The sequence below is a fragment of the Drosophila navojoa genome, chromosome 3 (assembly GCF_054131105.1).
Source record: "Drosophila navojoa isolate 15081-1374.11 chromosome 3, UAZ_NAV_1.0, whole genome shotgun sequence".
NCBI classification, from domain to species: Eukaryota; Metazoa; Arthropoda; class Insecta; order Diptera; family Drosophilidae; genus Drosophila; species Drosophila navojoa.
Genome location: NC_142891.1, coordinates 10,725,793 through 10,748,173, shown reverse-complemented (window position 1 = coordinate 10,748,173; position 22,381 = coordinate 10,725,793). Strand labels below are relative to the sequence as shown.

General features: G+C 36.0%; 1 protein-coding gene across 6 annotated transcripts in view; it reads right to left on the bottom strand.

The window, feature by feature from the left end:
* The window catches only part of nolo (ADAMTS-like no long nerve cord), a 92,183-nt gene that overhangs the window by 9,231 nt on the left and 60,571 nt on the right, over positions 1-22,381 (bottom strand). For 4 of the 6 annotated variants that reach the window (XM_089256818.1, XM_089256813.1, XM_089256814.1 and 1 more), the window contains 4 exons: positions 15,509-16,674; positions 15,310-15,433; positions 10,148-10,295; positions 8,281-8,403 (listed from right to left, as the gene is read on the bottom strand). In XM_089256818.1, the coding sequence (XP_089112944.1) occupies positions 8,281-8,403; positions 10,148-10,295; positions 15,310-15,433; positions 15,509-16,674 (1,561 nt within the window). The remainder of the gene's footprint in view (positions 1-8,280; positions 8,404-10,147; positions 10,296-15,309; positions 15,434-15,508; positions 16,675-22,381) is intronic. The other 2 variants (XM_089256815.1, XM_089256816.1) reach the window with 1 other exon arrangement.

The window sequence follows — 22,381 nt, the reverse complement described above, 5'->3', positions numbered from 1 at the left end:
CAATGATATCAGTTGCGGCATTTCATTAGCATTTAATTAGCTACCTGCGCCGGGCGGGCGCTTCGCATGCTTTAAGCTGAGTGAAGCATACCTTGAGGCAACTCAACTCGGGGTTCTTAACTAAGACAAGCTGCTGTTTACGACTGTCAAATGGCTCTAAATAGTGGGCGCTCTATTAAAATAATTACCTCACTGTATTTATGCGAGGTAGCTGAAATGATTTAAATATAACTTATTTATTACATTTAATTGATTTTTTCGTTTTATGAATTTGAGTAAATTTAAGGCAGGTACGCGCATACATTTCACTTCATTTCGAATTACCATACTTAAAAAGGCACTGGTTAAATGCGATTTCGATTTGTTGCTGTGCATTGATTTTCCATTATTCACACTCTATTGTTATGCGATAAAACATAGCACTAATTGTGAAGCATTAACATATGTCAAATAGTTTTATGTGACGCTTTGGCAGCAACTGAAATTAGTAAGCGAGCAAATAGCACGCCTGCCTGAATATCAAATAAATAAGGCACAGTGGTGGAACCTTTTCTTTTATTTTTATCATATATGCGTTACTCATATATATTACTCATATCATAAATACTGAGGGATACTAAACTGAATTTTTATTGAATATTATAATTTATTTTAATAGAACAAGGATTCAGTATTATTTCAAAGTATTTATAATAAGTAATCGCTTTACTAAAAAATATAATTAGCTATAAAGATATATGTATATATTTAAGTTATATAAACTGATATATTCGAAATGCTGCAATTTATCAAAGTATTTATAATAAAGATAGATATCTTGAAGATACACCATCTACTATTTACAAAAAGTATCTATAAGATACCGGAGTTTATGTTAATTATAAAAAAGTATCTTTTGGCTTATATAGGACACATCTTTAAATATATGAATCTATAGATGTATCTGTAAGCAGAGAATAGGTAATTCTATAAAACATGAGATACTAAATAATTCAGCAGCGTATTTCTCTAAGATATAAAAGTTTTTATAATATCTTCAAAGTATTGACTAGATCCTGTCTAGTACCTTTCGCATAAAATATATTTGAATGGAATATAAGTACTCAAAGAATGTTTCCCTATGTATTGAATTTTATTTTGGAAATTATTCTCCTTGATGCAATTCGAATGCTGCAGATTTCAGATTAATTCAGTGTATTTGCAATAAATCTAGCGAATTTTGAGCACTTGGTCCAGTTACGGTCATCAAACATGATTGCCATAAAAATAAATAAATATTTTAGGCCACATTACTTTGAATTTTGACCACAGTGCCTGACAGCCAAATGAAATGCAAATATATTTTATTCCTAATAATAATGGAAAATGAATATTATATTGTGAGCACTCGAGCGATGCTGCCGCAAAGAGTTAATCAATGCGCCGCAAGCGCTCGACCCCAAATAACAGTTATCATTCCGCCAATCGCACACATACATATGTATGCATGCATATGTGTATACAAATATATTTGTGTGTGGCTTCAATGCAGACAGCTAAAAGCTGCCGGCCAATATACAAAATGGCCGTCTACATAATCCAACGCACAGACATTTGTTGCAATGGTATATATATTTAGAGAGAGATATATATATGTGTATATATGTATGCAGATAGTTTTTGCGGTTCAGGAAATGCGCAGCAACAGAAATGTTTGGAAATTAGATAAAAATCGCTTTGGCAAACTATTTAAGTGTGTGTTTTGGTGGGCTGCTGCTGCGTTCGGCTGTGGCTTACAATTTAACGGTAACTAGCTGAGATAAATGTGAACCGAAACAGCACTTAAAGCGGCTTGCATTGGCTCGGGTTAAGGTTGGAGTTGGAGTTGGAGTTGGAGTTGAGTGTGGGGCCTGAGACTGCGTTGCGCTTGGCTGTGCATCATAAATTATTTTTGCCTAATCTGCATATGGCATAAGGATATGGAAAATCGGCTACTGCTGCTGCTGGTTTCTGGTTGCTGGTTGCTGGCGGTGCAAATTTCGGCTAGAGTCTGTTTAAGCAGTGAGTGGAAAGCAGCTGGTACGCTTAAGTCTCGGCGGCTTTATTTGGTATATATTCATAACCAAAAACCGCGACACTATATCACAGCAGACCAACACACCAGCACACTCACACCCACACACACACAGCATTAACTTGGCCCAACGTCGGCAGGTGTAAAAGGCAACTTTTGTGCAGGGCCGCGTCGACAACGTTGACTGAAAGCTAATTTTCTATGCCAAAAATTTGTTTGCGCTTTATATAACTTTTATGAGCAGCACTGTGATTGGAGCTGAAGCTGGCTGTCGGCTGGCGGGGCTCTCGGTTGGGTCTGCTGATGGGGCTGCGGGGCAATAGCAACCAGAGGTAAACATTGCAATGAACTCGCGCGGCAAAAAACTTTTCAATTAATAAATTAAGTTTGTGGCGAAAAAAAAAATGTTTGTTGCTAATTGTTTGTTAGCTTGCACACACACACACACACACACACACACACGTATATTGAGGAGAAATGCTTGACGTTGAGGGCGCGGCACTTACCAAGCCAGCACACCAACAAAAACTTGTGGCAAAATAGAACTTGCCACGTTGCCGTTGCTGCTGCTGCTGCTGCTGCTGCTGCTGCTGCTGCTGCTGCTGCTGGCATTGAATGCCAGCGAGAACAGCTCATTAAAAACTTTTTGAAATGCATAAATGAATAAGTTAAATATTTCACATGTACCACACACACATATATTCATATGGATGTATATATATATAGATCATTGAATTTGATATGAATTGATTAAAATTATAGCATGCAAATATCCAAGCAAGTTGAAATTAAATTCAAATCGTTTACCATGCATTCTAAAAATAAATTTCGTTTGATTTATGCATTACATAATTATTATTGCATGTATTTGTATTAAATATTATGTACATTTTAAGCACAAACTGCTGCCATGCATCAAAGGCAAAGCCTAAAATGTCGAGGCGCATTTGAGAGAGAATTTAAAAATTTGGTTTACTAATCTCAGCAAGTTTGTGCTGAAAAATCAATTTGTATTATTATTATTGTTTGATAGATTATTTCAATTAGTTTCAGTAGAGTGAAAAGGGAAATTTCATTAAACGTGTAATCGTCGCTAAACTGCACAATGTTATGCCTCATAGTTTAAATATAATATATATAGTATATGTACATCATATATACCTAATATCTAGCTGAAAAGTTTTCGCTTGGAGCTCAAAGCATTTATTCTAAATTTTTAATTATATTTAAATATTGTATATTTTGGAATAAATTAATATAATATTCATTCTGTCATTTTTAGCAGATTGTCTCAAATTTATAAAAATTTAATAACATATATAAACAAACATATATAAAATATATATTAGTTTTATAAAAGTCTGAATCCGTCAACTATATAGCTTAAGCAGAAAAACTCTATTTTAAATGCTTTATCATAAAATAAAATAAATAAAATAAAGTGAGCTGTATATCCGTCCTTCCATCCAATGATATAATAGACTCTATAGTCCTTTAGTCTACCCAGCTGATATTTTCTAAGGACGATTCACTCATAACAAACAGACAACTCATACCAAACCTTAAGCGCCTTTACTTTTTACAGGGCATTGCAATTAAATTTTTTATCTTTCATCTCTTCGGAAGAGTGTTTGCATATTGTTTGTTTTAAAATTTGTTAACAGATTTACGTGAATCCCAGTCCTGACCACAAAAATGACACAAATAATGTGAAATCTGTTCCAACTTGCGCAGCATATAATCAAATACCATATAACTGTTGTCGTGCTCTCAGCGGGTGTGTGTTTGTGTGTATTATAATAATTAAATTAAATTGTCGTGCATATCGGTTGACCAACAATAATGCATAAATTTTATTTATACAAATTAAAATTTAATTAAGTGCTTTATTTTGCTGCTCTTCTCTAGTTGTTGTTGTTGTTGTAGTGTTTGTTTTTGTTTATAGTCAGATGCTGCTTTTGGGTTTTTAACTTTGCAGCATATTTTTGCAGTTCACAATTCATAGTTTACCTTCAATGGCATTTTAATTGCATTGGCTGCGTTTTAAAACGCAACTAATTGCAATTCTGGAATTTCATTTTATTCGAGTTTCTTTTTTATGCACAAATTTTTCGATGAGAGACATTTTAATCAATTGAAGTGCTAAATATGTCTAGAATGCCTAAATGTATAAATAGTGGATATTGATTTTAAAGCGATGTAAATGGTTATGTCTCTATTATCTCATATAGAACTTCGGTTGTAAATAGTTTGTACGAAGTTGAGAGAATGTATATATATATATAAATATGTATGTATGTATATGTATATAAATAATTTGGTTTAGCTGCTTTTAGTTTGAGTTTTCGAAAAGCCATTCTTTGCGTATTTGTATATGTACATATATATGTATATACAAATATGTTATATATTTGGTATCGTCATTCGAAGTGTATGGCAAATGCCGATCGGTTCGCTTTGGGAAACTCGATTTATTTTGTTTAAAGTAAGTAATAAAATGTAAAGAAATTTGTAGAATAAATTTACTGCGCCTACAGCAAAGCATATAAAAACTGGTTGAAATTGTGGTCTATCGAAAAATTTTGTACATTGGCACATTGTTATTTTTATGAGCAATCCGCCGTTGAGACATTTTATAAATATACTCAAAATTATTTATACTACACGAGGCTTTTTATGCTGAATAAATCGGAAAACTTTAAATTATTTTTAATCTTAGAGCCAGACTTCATATGTGGATGGTTGTTATATATAAAGAAAGTTTCACACATAATTATTTTTGTTATTTATATAAATTTGTAATAAAAAGTAGAAAATTTAATCATTAAAAATTTGGTTTTTCTTGTTATTTTTTGTAAGCTGAAACAACAACAGACAACAAATATGTTTGTATACTCTGCTACTTTTGCTATAAGAAATATTGTTAGATTGCAAAGCTAAACACTTCCTCCATAAATAGTCAAAATATCAATTTGCATAATACAATAACAGCCTAGAAACTAGAGTTCAACTGAAATGGCTAACGTGATTTGTATATTCCCAGGCAACAGCTGTCAATTAACGTAGCATTCAAAACTTTGACCCAAATATTAGCCTAAATCAGAGACAACGCAGAGCTGATTTCCATTAAATGAAGAGTTAAATGTCATAAAAATTGCAACACGCTTGTGCCACACATATCAAATATGCAATTAAATAAAACGTGATTGGCGATTAAGTATGCGGAATCAAGCCCTTCACTCAAATGCAATTGGCCATCAGAATTCATTCCATCATTCATTCAATCATTTCACTCATGCATTCTGTTGACTGCGGTCTGCAATCCGCTCAATAATAATAAGCATTAGCCTGCGGAATTTCATGCTAATTTCACGATTAAATATATTCATATAGAACTTTCATTCGATTCTATTTTTTATGGAATTTATAAAAATATTTTTTACTTTGATTAAATGAGCTGGATTTATGCATACTTTGCTTAATTTGCTGTTTGCACTTGATGCAATAAATATATGGAATATTCTTTCATTTTTTTTTTTTGTTTTTTGGTTTATGCTTTGTGCATGCTTTGCTCGGACTTTTAGCATTTGGCCTTTGCACTTTTGGGCTTTGGATTGGAGCTCTTGTTTGTTTTGCTGGACCATTATGCCAATTGTTTGCCCATTTCAGCAAAATGCACGAAATGCAAATAAAAGTCAGCGGAAAATGTCTTTGATAGCAAACAGTATGGCGAATTGCGAGTGGCAGAGCGAAGCGCTCAAAAAGTTCGCCTCGAGCACGACCTTTGACCAATTTTTTAATTGAAGAGACGAATGAAAGGCTAAAAATTATTATCTATTGTTAAACAATACGAATTTTTTCTTGGTCGAGAGCGTAACTATTTAGGCGCTTACTGCCTTAAAGATATAGACAGAGAGTGAATGAAAGAGAGAGATAGAGTCTTAGAGAGAGAGAGTCTTAGAGAGAGAGAGATGTATATGCATATATCGCAGTTAAAATGGAATGGAGTAGCATAGCTTTTGAGTATTTCAGTAATATTTGATATATTTTACCTACATTGCACAATATTCAGTTAACAATTGTATTTGTGTTTCCATTGGTGTTTGTATTTGGTTTTGTTTATGTTTTTGTTTTTATTGTGTTGTAAATGGGGTTTGGTTTGACATTAAGCATCGAAACATCAACCCCACCGAAAAGCGAGCACGAAACAAAAATGAATTGTTTCCGGTTTACGTATACGTTGAAAAGAAATATTAAACAGTGTTGAAAAGAAGTCAAAAGTCAACAAGTGAGAACGTTTTCGAAATTTCATGCAACGAAGTGCTAACTAAGTACACGAAATGAAAAGGCATGCAAAATAAAAATTAAAAAAAAAAGAAACAGAAAAAAACAACACCTATAAAAATACGTAGAACGAAATTAAGTTGAAAATAACTGCGAAACGAAAAATAAGGGCAAATTAATTAGTGTTTAAATGAGCTCCCTTTGTGGCCTTGCAGTAAACGAAGTAAATTGAAAGGCTAATGGAATTCAGCTGTTTCACATCTGCAGTCAGTGCGTGGGGTATGCATGCAGTTCTGCATGGTCGAAATTTCCATGGGGGTAAGCAAAATGTTATTGAATCTTAAGAAAAGCATCTTCAAGACATTTTCCTTAAGAAAATGCATTCAAGATATTCTTGATTGCATATGCAATCTGCCATAAGCTGCCTTTATACTATAAACAGAGACTACAATTAAATAAAAATCAAACAAGTTTTTAAACTATTCATTTTTATAGCTCTTGTTTAGCACTATAATTGCTGCGTTTTAAAGATAATTATTTTATTATTATTTTATTCAAAATACATTGAAAAGAATCTTTTAAAAAACGAATCCTGACTATTGGCAAACAGACAGCATATCCAAATTTATTTGTGAATGAATATCTTGCTCCATTTAATTCACACTTATCAATTTTTTTGCGTAGAGCAATGAATTTATCTTCATTAAGAAAAATGTTGCTATAATTTATGTATTTACAATGACAGCTAAGCAGATAATATTTACTAAACCCAAGCAAATAACATTTACGAATTGTTTATTTATTTTATTTTATTTTTATTTTTTTTTTTTTTTTGAATAGTCAGGTTTGCCTGAGGCTGTGCCGTAGACTGACTGACTACATTATATTTGATTTTATTTTTTTCCTAACTTATAATTAAAAATTTGTCTGTTTGATATTGCAGCAATACTAATAAAGAGAAATAGGAACAGCATTTGAAAGAAGACTCATATGTTTTTGATAACCTATATTGTTTATAGTTTCAGTTCAATGTTACATTCATTCATCCTTTTCATAGCAAATGATTGTATGGTCTGTCTAAACTCGGTGAGCTCTTATCATAATCGCTTGATCGCTTTAAATAGCGACTAAGACATAGATCTAGGCAATGCAAAACTCTTGTTTGTTCAACCCACATAATAAACTCGTGACTAAAATCTAGTGAGTTCGTTTAGCTCTTATAAATACCTAGTTACCTGTAAGTCCTTTACTAATAAACCCAAATTGAAATTCAAATGAAAGTAATTTACAATTTCGAAACTAATCGTCTTTAGACAAAGCAATGTTTATAGATAACAATAACTCAATTATAGCCAAAGACTAACAAAACACTGCAGCTGAATGTTATCTAGCCGTAAAATTCTAGTTAATTTTAAGGCCGAATTTTGTGGGACCTTCTCATTGACAAATTGCTGCAATTGCGGCGGTGCGGCGTCTGCGGGGAGCAAGTCCCAATCAGGCTGAAAGACAAATATGCGCAGCCTGTAAATTTATATGCAGAACTTTGGCAATTTGCTCTCGCATACAGGCACGCCTACGCCCACGCCCACGCCCACGTTTACGCCCCTGCCCACGCACAGCAAGTGCACTAATTACACACATGCATTTCGGTGCCTACCTTGGGGCTAACAATTACAATTACACTGCGATATACATACATACATGCATATATGTATGTGCTGTATGGCAGCAGGGGGGCCTTGGGGCTGCACAAAATTTTAACGGTTTAAGCAAGAAGTAAACGAAAAATTGGATCGAAGAAGAAGAAGCGACAAAAATGAATGCATTTAAATCAAAAACAAACTCAAATGAAAGAATTAATGCGCACAGAAAGAAAGAAACGCAACGAAATGAAGTGAAACGAAACGAAATTGAACTGAAACCAATCCAAAGGATGGGCTCACCTGCAGGTTGCTGAGCAACGCCTGGAAATAGGGCATGGCCAGAAGAGTTTTGGTGCGACTGCTGCCGCTGCTGGCGCTCGCTGGTTGTGGAATTCGGTCCTGCGATTGCACTAATTGCGAATGCTACACACATACACACACACACACAAACACACACACACATAAACACATAAATATAAATATACCATTTTATTGATGACACACAATTCGCAATCGCAATAAATGAACGCGACGAAAGTTGGGAGAAAGAAAAATTTGACAAAATATTTATTAATTATGATTTTTATCATAGTACGAATCTTAAATAGAGCATGAATCGATGAATATGTATGTGGTATAGTGTAATGTATAGATATATGTATATGGAAGAGCTTTGATTTGGAATGAAAAACCTGTACGGAGAAGCAATTAGATTTACTCTTATGGGACTCTGAACTAAGCTCACGTGTATCAATTCTCAAATTATAATAAAATACATTATTCAACAATTTATCTTTATCTTTATCTTTTTTCAGTGCCAATGAGCAAAGGAAACTGTGAAAGAAATTAAGTGTCTTTGTTTGAGGTTAATTTCTTATTATACAAAAAATGAAATAAAATAGAAGTTATTTTATCTTATCTGTTTTCTATAAATTTGTTCTCCTATATAAATATTTCTTATTGTCATATCGAAAATCAGTCAACAAATAAAATCAGCAAATTATATTATATAGTTTTTTTTGTTCATGACTGCTAGAAATTCGAATTACTAAACCTGTTTAGAAATATAAATTGTTGATATTTTCGTTTTATATTTTTAGTATGCTGATTTTAATTTTAATTTTAATTTTTATATACTTATTTATTTATTTATTTATTTTTTTCATTTAAAGTTCAATAAATATTCGAATACTTTGCATTTTATTAATATTTTAAGCTGCTTAAGTTCAGGAACTGTATGAATATGAAATGTCCTAAGCCATGAACACAATTGCTCTTGGCTCAACATGCATATATACATATATATACTGCAGCTTGTGGCTAGAAATCAGATTTGCAGTTTGATGCCGAGCCAGAGTCGCAGAACTGTAGAAGAAAATGCAAAAATACAATTCCCACAACTTAAGAACTCAATCAAAGCATTTACGCTAATTTCTCTGTTTATACAACTTGACCTGAGCTGGCAAACAAATTGAAGAGAAAAGGAAAAGAAAAAGAAACAATTTTACTACGGTTGGAGCTAGTCAAACTGAAGATGGCAGCGAATGCTCCAACAGGCGTCTCCTGCCCTCTATCAATACGAGAGCAGCATGTGAGCTCCATTTATGTGGTTCGTTGCTATCCAGCTGTGCTCTGTTGTTGTTCGCTTTTGGCTTGGCTCTGTGGACTGCAGCGGCTGATGCTGCTGTTGCTGCCAGCAAAAGTTACGTATACGTAATTTCATTGCAAAGCGCATTATGTATACGTTTGCATGTTTGGCCAGTTGGGCAGATAAAGAGGAACGGATTTGGTTTTTCAAATCCATAGCCCAAAATGGCATACATACATACATATATGCACACAGAGTTATCTAGTTTTATTTGTATAGTTGATACAGAGAGCAAAGTAGAAAAACTATCAAATTACGTGGCAGTTGACAGCAAACGAGGACATGACGGAATGCAGCTACGGATTTGGCAAGACACAAAAGCCAAGAACGTAAAGGCGACAAGTTGAGCCAGCCCCAAATGCTAACAACGTGTGTACGATTAAGGACTCGGATGGGAAACATATTTAAAATGTAAACATATGATGGTGATACGTTGAACGATGACGACGATGAAGACGACAACGACGACGTCTCTCATAATAAACAACAAGTCAACAGACTTGTTCGACTCGCACTCACCTCATCCTCCATAATGCTGCTGTCCGCATGCTGCACACCATCCGATTTGGGGCGACGATTGCGTTCACGTCCATTCTGCATCCTTTCCGACTGGTTCTGTCTGCGACGTGTGGACTGCTGCTGCTGCTGTTGCTGTTGCTGCTGAGAGCTGTAAAAGACCAAATATTGCAATGAAAAACGAATTAAAGCCAGTTAAATCCAATAAGATGAAGAAACTATTGTGCAAAGCTAAGAGTCAGTCGAAAGCGACGCGACTAGCGGATGCCCTGCAATCGAAGTGCAAGACAAAAATTTAAAACAATTTATGCGCTTCAAATTTATGATATCATAAATATATGCAATAAAATTACATTTTCATTCGGATTATCAAAAACTATAAAAGCCAGCAGAGATTTCGGCAAAAAAAAAAAGAAAAACAAATGGAAACTTAATTCAACAAAAGCCCTCAAGCTGAGGCCACCGGAAATTCGATGTTTGGATTTGTTGCAGTTGTTGTTGTTGTTGCTAGAAAATGTCAAATGCACAGCACATTCAAATTCATGTTGTGCCACGTGTTCGAATGCAGTCAACACAAAAGCTTCGAGTGGAATATTTTGTGTTGGTCAACGCCCCAGGAGCAATTCTTTCCCTCTACAATTTTCTGCTTTGTTATATTTGGCATTTTCTGTATAGGTGCAGATATATACATTTGTGTTTATATATTTATATTTTTTTGTGGACTGCCAATATCTTTAAAATTGATAAGTAAATTGCATGGCTTTTGCTTCTCATTGTGTGCAGATGAATATGTATGTCAAATATGCTATATATAAATTCATATAAATATAGATGGAATTTAGTGTAAATGCATTCTAGCAGGTAGCTAGTGCCTAAATGCCATTTCTCACATTTTCTAGAGACTTCTGGGTGCTTAGTTTTATTTGAAATTCATATCAATTCTCATGGCTGCAAGTGCCGAATAAAATCGTAAATATATACAAAATATATATGTGTATGCCAAATAAAAAGAGTCAAGGCGAGTATAGGAGAGACTTTGTCTTTTAATACCCTGTACAAGCACAAGCATGGACAATGCGACAATAGAATTTTAATCAAGAGAGAGAAAGAGACAGAAACAGAGAGAGAGAGAGAGAGAGAGAGAGAGAGAGAGAGAGACAGAGAGAGAGAGAGAGAGAGCGCTAACAAGGAATGTTGATTTGGGTATAAGACTATATAACGATTGTTTAGTAAATTCCCATTACAGAACATTTAGAGGGAATATATTTAATAAATATAAAGAATATATTTTTTTACTATAGATATTAATAAAGTTTTTATAATATAAATAATTAAATACTAATAAATATATAATTAATAGATTTCATTTAACATAAATTAATTATATCGAAACGTTTAAAACTCTGTTTATGTAAATAATTAAATAAGAATAAATATATAAAAATGTACAAAAAATGTAAGGAGATAAGAATATTCTTTTAAACTAATTAAGATTAATTTGATAAGATTCCAAAATAATAATACTATTTAATATAGACACCTCATTTCATTCATATCTTGGCTTAAATTATGTTATTTTCTCAGCAAACCTAATCACATATACAGGATATTTGTTGCTCAATTGTTTTGATTATTTTATTTATAAACTTGCTGCGGCTCTAGTTCTTTAATATTGCTATTGCTCAGTCAGACGTGTTGCAAAATATTTTTACAGCCTTTCGGTCTAAGTAAGAGTTCTGCGAATTTATATAAATATTGTGAAAGCAAGTAAAAATCATCCATTAAATTTACATATTCCAGCGTCTCAGATAACAGATATTTACGACATGCACACACACACACACAGACACAGAGAGGTCGTTCCCCAGACAGGTTCTACTGCAAGTGAGCAACCCAAAAATAAACCATATATTCATCCACCCATTTGACCAATAATATCAATATTATTGCTCTGCTCCTGCTGCTCTTTGCTGAACAGACAAATAATAAATAATAAATGTTGAATAATAAACAAAAACAGTATATCAAAATGGCATTTAATGCAGCCTAAAAACACACCAAATATATTGGTCAAAAGACCAAAAACGATGCAAATATGCGACCAAAAGCCCTGCTTACCTTCCCTACCTCTAACACCCGCTGCTCCCCACCAGCTGCTGCTGCTGCCGCTGCTGCTGGTGGTGGTGCAACACGTATTTTGCATATTTCGTAGATGACACCAAAAATTTGTGCTCCTTTCATGCAAAAATAGGCAGAAAATTTGCCACCACCGTGAGGTACAAATAATATTTTTTGAGTGTAAACATTTAAAATGCGATCAAATGTGGCCCACACAGGTCCACAACTTAGTAGCCCCGCCTCCCTTTGCCCCCATGCAGCAGCAGCTACCAAGTGTTACATGTCAATATAAAATACACACACATACATATGTGTGTGATATATATTTTAACAGCCTCCCCCAAAAGTTGGGCAACACTTTGTGAGCATGTTGATGATGCATTTGTAAGCCGCTCTCTGCAATTGTGGGCGAGTGTGTGTGTGTGTGTGTGTTGATGCTTGTGGCTTTGGCCAAAATGCATTTTGCTGTTGGCTGTTTGCTTTTAACCATTAAGCAGGTCGTGCGTGGATCCCGCCACCGCTTGGGCATGGCTCAAACATATGGAATTGTTGTGTGTTTGCAATTTTTGGTATGTCTAAACTCGTGGCCCAACCGAACACGTAACCCAAATTGCAAAATAAACCACACGCGCTCTGCGTTACCGGCGAGGGCAACACGAGCGCGACCAGGTGTACAACTGAATAGACTCAGGGTTCAAGTAGCTCAGACAGAGAGAAATAGTTGCACAGCAGCAACCAGCAGCAGCCACTGTAGAAACCCAATAACAAATAAACCCAAAAGCTGCTAGCCAACATATAAGCTAGAGTTCGACTCTGAATAGGACGAGCACTCGATGCTAAAACAAATGGAGCCAACTTCAAATTTGTGGTCTCTAATCGACTTTGCAATGCTCTGAATAATATTTACAATTCCAACTGGATGTGAAGAGCAAACGAGTCGAAGTGTGGCATAGCAATCATAGAAATTGATATTGGTATGCGTGGAGATTTTTTCCAAATATTATCTGTGGAAATATGAAGTGCTTCATGGTATTCAATATTTACATTTTGATTTTGGTTTCTTGATTCTAAATTTCTTTACTTATTTATTTAGTTATTTATTTTTATATGACATTTACTAGAATATTTGGGTTTCATTTCTGATAGAAACTTTAAGGCCTCTTCGGGGCGAAAATTGATATAAATATATTGATATTTAATAATTTAAGAAATAGTTAGTGTGAACGATGTGATAAAAGATGTTAGTGTAAACTGATGTTAGTGTAAGCTGAATGGAACTATTATTTATAGACGAATGCGGGGATTACGCAAGGGAAGCAGGCGGTCTGTTATGTTATGTTTGGTCTTTTCAGTCTGTATGTAGAAGTATAAAGAGTATCAAAGATAAGTGATTGCCCAAGTGGATTTGGATGAGGTGAGTACGTAGCGTTCTCTTTTATAGAAAAGTCTTGAATTGCGCTGATGACATATTTGAGTTTTAAGTCTATTATGATGCTTCTTGATTATTGAAATTGATTAGCTTTTAAGAGATTAATATTTATAAATAGATTTCGCTCATATTATGCAGTTGCTGCTACTTCGAAATATATTAAAGACATTTAGATATGTATATTAAAGACATATTTAAAATACACAAAAAAATAATAATAATAATAATAAATAAATAAAAAATAAATAAATAAATAAATAAATAAATTTGTACTATGTATAAATACATATTTACTCAATGTTATTTAAATTAATGTCAATGAACATTTCGATTAAATTTATTACTTCTGACTGTAAACATATTTAATACATTCTCTCATTATTGCAATAATTTTTTGACTAATCATTTTTATATAAATATAATATATATCATTAATAAAACTTTGGTTTTTGCGTTAAGAAACTTTTGCAATCTCAATGTTTAATTGAATTAATTCTAGGCAAGGAATTTTTATATAATTATACAATATATATAATTTAATAAAATGAATATTTTAATTCAGAAATACACTCCTACTCCAACTTCAACTTCTATATATATCCCAAAACTTTGTTCCGTAGTCGTACCCTAATTTCGTATTTGGTTAATTTTATTCCATTTCTAGCAAAATTATTCTACTTCATCTAGAGAAAGTACGTACTTCTACTAAATATGCTCCATACAGCAATTACCCTATTCTTTCATGAGCTGAGCACATTACAAGTTTTGAAAACGTTTTTGCTGGAGAATCGAGGGGGCTAATGGAACAGGGGCCGGGCAGAGGGTTGTGCAGTAAAGAAGTGAGCAAAGCAGAGGTAAAACACATTTAAGTAACCATGAAATTTACTTAGAGTTTTCTTCTCATTTGCCCTTTTCCCACTTCTTGTTGCACTAAAGCCAGCGGAATTCGAGTGCGAAGCAAATACAAATAAATGCGCTGAGGTGTGTGGTATACAACACTTAAAAGGCGATAACACGCACACGCACACGCACACAGCGCAGTCAAGTGCTTGCCAAAATGGGGAAGGCAGCGCCAGATAAAGACAAGACAGGAAACAAGCGCATAACTGACCAGGCTGCCAGGCCACATAGACAGAGCAGACAGCATTTAGCAGAGGAGCGAAACGGGTTGCGCGCATATTGTATACGACGTGGTGGGCCAAAAGGGGGAAGCAACAGACAGAGATAAACAAGACACAGCACAGTCATAGCCATGGCCAAAGGGGCCGAAAGTATTCAAATAATAGCTGAGAGATGGACTTAATTCGATTTGGCTGAGACTGATGAAATTTAAGAATTGGTTGTAGATCTTCAGCACGGATTAAATGAAACGCTTTTAGCCAATAATATTGGCTCAATCAATATTTATGTTTTCTCATGCTGTTTGCATGCACATTAAATAGTTTCCACTCGGGAGCCACTTTTAATTGTGGCTAAAAATTGCTCAACGTTTAGGCCGCGCCTTGGCCTAATTAGCGCCCACTCCGGCACGTCCGCGAGCATCAAGTGAAAAGTTAAAAGCAGCAAAGTTTGGCAAGTTTGCCAGCAAAAGGTCGGGCGAGTGACCCTCGTTACTTACCCATTAGGGGCCCCCTCTGCCCCACCGGCTGCGGCGCCATTCAACGACGACGACGACGACGACGACGACGTCATGTCCGCTGAGGTAAGCGCCTCAGTGCCGCTGCGCTCACGCACCAGGCGATCTGTATGTAAACAACAACAACAACAGTTTAGAGAATCTCTTGAATATTCATTTAAAGCCAAAATGTTGCACTCACCCGCTTCCTGGCGTTCCAGCTCCTCGGCCTGCTGGCCGGGCTTGGCTTTCACCTCGATATTAATCTCCGCCGAGCTGAGGCCGGCGTGACACGAATAGATGCCAGCGTCACGGAAGGTGATGTCCAAAATGCGCAGTGCTCCCTTCTTGGACACCTTGAATTTGCGTGAGCGCGCCAAGGGCTTGTGGTCCTTGCTCCACTTGATTTTGGTGCGATTGTAGCGCTTCACCGGGCACTTGATCTTCACTTGGGTGCCAAAGAAGACGACTCCGGCGCCGCCTACCTTCAGTGTGATCTTGGTCTTCTTGGGATCGTGCTGGATGTGGGTCGAGTTGCTGATTTGTATCACGGGCTTGGGATCCTCCGGTGGACAGGGCTTCACGTTGCAGGGCTTCTTGTCCGGCGGCTTGACGCTGGGGCACATCGATTCGGGCCGTTCGATTTTGTGCTCCTGCGCCATAATTTGCTTGCACTCCACTTTGCGATCCTTGATGCCGTAGCCGCAGGTGTGCGAGCACTTCGACCACTCGCCCACCTCCCAGCGCACCGGACAGTCGAGGACATTGCAGTACTGCCGGTCCGCGGGCGGCGGCTGGGGGCACATGCTGTTGGGCACGACCATGGTGTTCTCGCCGCCACGCGTCACCTCATGGATGCACTGCACCTCACGTGTCTTGATGCCAATGCCGCAGCTCTTCGAGCAGGGCGTATAATCCGAGTAGTTCCAGCGCGGCGGGCACGGCCGATCATTGCAGGTGCGCACACGTGCCTCCGGCTTAGTTTCCGGCGAGCAGAGGAACGGCGAGACAACGCGCCCATTATCCTCCCTCACACAGTTGATGATTAGCTCCTCGACGCCGCCCAAGCACGACGCACTGCACGAGGTGTAGCCCTGCTCGCGCCACACATAGGTCTTGCCCGGCTCCGACACGCCCACCTTGATGGAGTCACGCGGATATTGATCGTCGTAGCCAACGGGCAGCGAGCACACCTCCTCCACGCAGCGCTCCGTCTCATCGTGCGGCTTGGTGCCCTCGCACAAGCTATCATTCACCGTGGCCACGGTACGTGAGTATTCCAGAAAGATTTTGCATTTATATGCGCGCCGACGTATGCCCTCGCCGCAGGTAACGCTGCAGGGGGACCACTCGGTGTCCTTGATGAAGCTGCAAGAAAATGTGAAAAATAGAGAAATTTTTTAGAATATGTTAAACAAAATTAAGGGAAATGTAAACTATGTAAATAATTTAAATATAAATTAAAATTTAAGATGAATTGATATTGGAGTTCACTATATTCATTAATTTTATTTAAAATGTTGAGCTATAAATACCTTAGCCTTTCTCAAAATTCAACCTTTCTTTTTATATAGTGTTGATTATATTTATTTTAACCACGCCCAAGGCCTCATTAACTGAATCGTTATTTAAGTTATTATTTATATTTTATACTTTTTTATTTTAACTGCAATGCCTCATAATTGAATAAATATATATTTTAGGTATTTTTCAGACCCTTATATTATCAAACTTTTTTTATTAATTTTAATTTATATAGTTTAATTTTATATAATTTTTGTAAAAAGAAAAATGTTTCTAAATTTTCCTTTTTAATTTGAACAAAAACCAAATTTTACATAGAAATAAAATATTATAAAATTTTGTTAAAAAACATTCGTTAATCCTTTAGTACATATTTATGAATATTTTAAGCAGAATTTCATACATTTTATTAAAAAGATAATTACGTTAAATATATATTTTTAAATTTACTAATTATTTGAAGCTTATGTACTATACTTTAATTTTTTTCAGGCATCCAGTAAAAATATTTAATTATTTAATTATATAAAAAAAAATAATAAAATAAAAATGAAATAAATATGTACTAATTTATATTTACTATATATATTCATACCAAACCGTTGACGTTTATAAATACACAAATATTTCAGGTGATTTATGATAATCTAATATTTACTATAACTTCCGCGCCTAAGACTTTAAGAACTTTGTACATCGCCTCTATTACATGTGATATTCAAATTGCAGATGCAAATGCTTCAGTCCATTGAAACAAAACGCAGCTATAAAGCTAAGCTTTATATTCAGCTGACAAACAGATGAGCGCAGCACATAAAAGGCAATGGCTACAACTATCTAAAATACTACGACTCCCCTCTGTGTCCCCAGCTGCGACCGCACCGTCCCGCCCACCCACTCCACTGTTTCGTGTGTCATTCGAGTGCTAAACAAATGCCATGCGACAATAGTCAACGCCACGTTTTACACATTGTATTTCATTTCATGCTACGCAGCATCCGAGTCGAATTTATTAAGCCTGCCCCGCTGGCAGAGCCCCAAAAACTGTGCTATATGACATGTTTGGCCATCACTGTATGCCCAATCGCCCAATACCCTGTAGTCATAAATGTGTGCATTGAAAGGCATGGCATACAGTAAAGAGATGGTATATACTATATAAATTGTTAGATGGTTTGCAAAATAGATGTGAGGAGCTTGCAGAATCGAACAGAGAGAGATATAGATAGCAAACATATTCAGCGAACTTCGACATAGAAGTGAAAAGAGAGCGCAAGAGACTTTATAGTACAGAATTTGCCTTAAAAATTATATATACTCATTAGTTATACTATAGAAAGTTATACATAATTATAGATTTAATAAGAAAGGACAATCAATGAGATAAGCCATGGAGAAATAAAGAGAGAGAGCTATAGACATTAGTTTATAGAATCTACCTATAAATTTGAATAGATAATTGCATATATATAGATCCCTCTAAGAAGCGAACAATAAGAGAGCTACAGGGAGGAGCTAAAGATATAACCAGTTGAATAATATAATCGGCCTTGGCATAGATCTACTCCTACATGTAGCATCGTTCCTTTTTATAGATTCTCATACAAATCGTAGTCCCGCATAACAGAGCTCTACATATAGGGCATTCTCTTAGTCATTCACTGCCCCTTTGCCCTTTTTATCTTCTCCTATATATAGCCTCTTTCATTTCTATAGATTCTCATACGAATCGTAGTCCCGCATAACAGAATTGCAACAGAGTTTTACATACAGGGCATTCTCTTAGTCATTCACTGCCCTTTTGCCATTTTTGGAATTATTTTACAGCTATTATTGTTGCCTGGGCATTGTTTGTTGGCCGGAGTGGTTTTTATGGCCGCATTGACAGTCAATAGAAGAGCTTGACACAGCGCATAGTTTTCTGACCGCGCTCCAACGGCTAGACACTGGCCAAACGCTCCGCTCTGGCCTCGAGGCCAATTGGTGTACGCGTGCTGTTCCTCTCCCTTTCACCCCCCCTCCGCCCACAACCAACGATGACCCGTCCCTCGGCAGCTTATTGATTTGTAGTCAAATTGTTGCCACCGCCAATGCCAGTGGGACCACATCATGCGCATTAAAAGTGGCGCCAATGTTACAGCATCCGCAGAAAGGACCTCGGTAAGTAGGTCGCTATTCGTTGGTTTCATAACCGGCGCCCGTTGCTCATACGCCGCGTAGGCCAAGTGCCAAACGAAAAACGTTTGAAACTTTTGTTTGCGCTTTATTATCAATTGTTGTTGTTCTTGTTGTTGTTGATGTTGCTGTTACTGTTGGTTTTGTTTTCTTTGGCGTTTTTATTTTATTTTCTTTTACTTGGTTCTTTTTTTTTTGTTGGCTTGGTTTGTTTGTCTGGCGCGTCGCCAACACATCGCCTTGCGCCTTGCGCCAAACACAGAGGCCAAGGTTTTTCGGCGGCATCAAGACGCGACTTTATGGCGACAGGCGTCAGGCGACAGGCCGCCAATAGTTTCAGTTTACTGCCGAGGCCAACATAGATGATAGTATCTCTACTACTCCACATTCTATACTATTCTATACTATATAATACAATATAAGTTAAATTACCCTCTCAGCGAAAATATAAAAAACGGCAGTTTGTTTTTTTTTTTTCAGCGTCGCACCATTTGGTCGTTGAGTAATGTGCGTCTGGAGCTTGGGTCAATGCACGAACTATTGCGAACGTCAAGTAGGCATAAAATGTTGCTATAAACTGTTAGGGTCTCAAGTGAATATCTATATTGTGATATATAGAGTCAGTTAAACTAACTGAAGGCTTCAATTCATTCTTTCCTCACTTAGTAATCAATGAACAGCACTCTTCAGCAAAGTATGCAAATAATTATTTTATAACTAAAAGTTCATGAACTCATTTTTTATTTTGGCTGTTCATAAACCAGTCATCAGAGTAGAATATACAATACAGCTGGTATACAAAACTAGATTCTTAAGCTATTTATTTGTAACTACTTTTATTTCTTTTAGCGTCTCCAAAACTAGATTTATGTTTGCAATACAATTCAATCAAGCTTAAGATAACTCATTTTGCTAAACAGCTCATGAACTAATAGATCATTTGAAGTTGCTCAGCTTTTTATTTGAACTAGTTTGCAGATTTAGTTCATTTATATATATATATATACAATAAGAGAACTAAGAGTACTTTCGAAGTTGTTTATGAACTAGTGATCAGTGGACAAGGCAATAAAATAAATGTTTCAAATAAAAAAGTTCATGAACGACAAGTTCATTTCAAGTTTTTTGCACTTCATAAACTGGTGACGATAATAATAATACTAATACTATATTTTATATTCTTAAGCAATATGTTCTTCAAGTTCTTACCTAATGATATGCATTTCTTATTCTTGGAAAGAAAAACTTGATTTACGCTTGCTAAAGAGGAATATCAGCCTAAATATCAAGATTTGCAGCTGGATTATTCAGGCTGATGCTGTATATACCTACATTTAAAAAAAAAAAAAAAAAACGATTACCTAAGCATATTATAACCTTCATTATCATCATGAGCTCAACTCAGTTCCTAGACTTGGCTATTGAGTACATCTCTCCTCAGTTCCTTATATATACTTGATATACATGCCTAATTAGTGCCATGAGGTCAATGCACTTGCCCACTAATGCAAATAGTATTCAGCTGCCAATTATTGTAAATAATTACTGCGCCTCCACTCATTTCATCGAACTAAGTATTTCACATTGATTACACTTGGCTGATAAGAAGTTTGAGCCTCTCGTTTTCTACGAAATTATATGATTTAGTAGTAGTAATAAGATAGTTTAATACTAGCGGAAATCTATGCCAGACGATTGACTACGTAAATTGCCAAGCGTCTTCCAACACTCTCGATTTTATTTTATTTTCTTGAATATTATAGCCAAACGAATCAGAGCAAAGGAAGTGGAATACATATAAATTACATGAATAATTGGGTAAATTCTTATATAACGAATATTAAATGCTCTTATTATATAAATTGCGATGTACAATATACGCCAGGCCAAAGATTTCAGATTAATAAGCTATAAGAACTCGTAGAAATTACCTAAATACTAAGCTATTCATTAAATATAGCGAATGCCCTTTCCAAATACAATTCGAAAAATTATGTAAGCTGCGATTGAGATTGTAGATTACTGAGCAATGAGCGTTGAGAATAGTTAGCAAAATACTGAGTACTCAATGCATTTTTTTCAGAATATGAGGGATACAATTATTTATTGCCTGACAACTAAGAGTATTATGGATAGTTTTAGAAGGTAGAACAATGCCAAATCTCAGATTTACAGGAGTTCATTATCAGAGCATTTCACATTCCATAGCTAATCTGCATTGTCCTGCGTTAGGGTACGACGAGGACAACCTATAAGCCTAACCTAGCCAATTCCTGCCGCGTCGAGCCATAGAGAGTGCGCGCTACCCAATCAGAGCTATAATTTATTATTTGGCCTACGACTATTCCCCACATACCAATTAACAGTTAAAAGCATTTGATTTAGCTAGCTCCAAACGATTTCATTAGATGTTCCCCATACGCCGTGTCGAAGCCTAATTAAAGTGTTGGCTTATATGCACTATTCGACCTCGCCGCATGGCCCCCCGGACCGATAGTCGATTCGACAGCTTATCGCGGCTACTTTATCGCTTTCCAATAAACATCAACAACAACAACAATAACAACAACAGCAGAGCGCACGACAGCACTTTAATTGTCATTAGGCGTACTTTACTGTACTTACAAGCAACTCGAACAGTTTCATGTTGATGATGATGATGTTGATGATGTCGCTGTCGATAGCCTTAATTTTAGGTGTCGACACGGCTCAAGGACATTATGAGAAGGCATACATACTACGTGGCCACACTCAATCTTATTGCTCCATGTGCGTGTGTGTGTGTGTGTGTGTGAGTGCTAGAGTGAGTGTATACAGCTTGTAAGTTCTTGTAAGTCGAGTACTTAAGCTGAAGTCGTGGGCAGAAGGAGTGCAGGAGTGACAGTAGTGAGAGTCGAGGCGCAGAAGCGCATAGCACTCGCACTTGAGCTACAGTTCAAATATGTCAAGTACGTCCTGGCTGGGAGCTCTGCTGTCTGAGTTGGCGTCTAGGTCTCAGTCTGAGTCTAAGTCTGTGCAATGATGAATTGTGAGCTAGCGCCTTGGCTGGGCTTAAAATAAACAACATTGACTGCAAAACTCTGAAATATATGCATTAAATATACTTTTTTTTAATTAAAAGACAACTTTATATTAAATTTAAATATTATTTTAACAAAACACTTAGCTCACTGTGACACTTTCAGCGTATTCATCGACCTAGTATTAACGATTTTTTACTGTATTTATTTTATGTGGTTTTCAATGCATGTAAAGTCTGTTATAATTTTATATAGCCTTTATTGTAAATAAATAATAATTTAAGTAATTTTTATATTGATTTGTCCTTTGTCTCATCCATATCAAAAACGAGCCTCTCTATGCAATTCTCATGTCA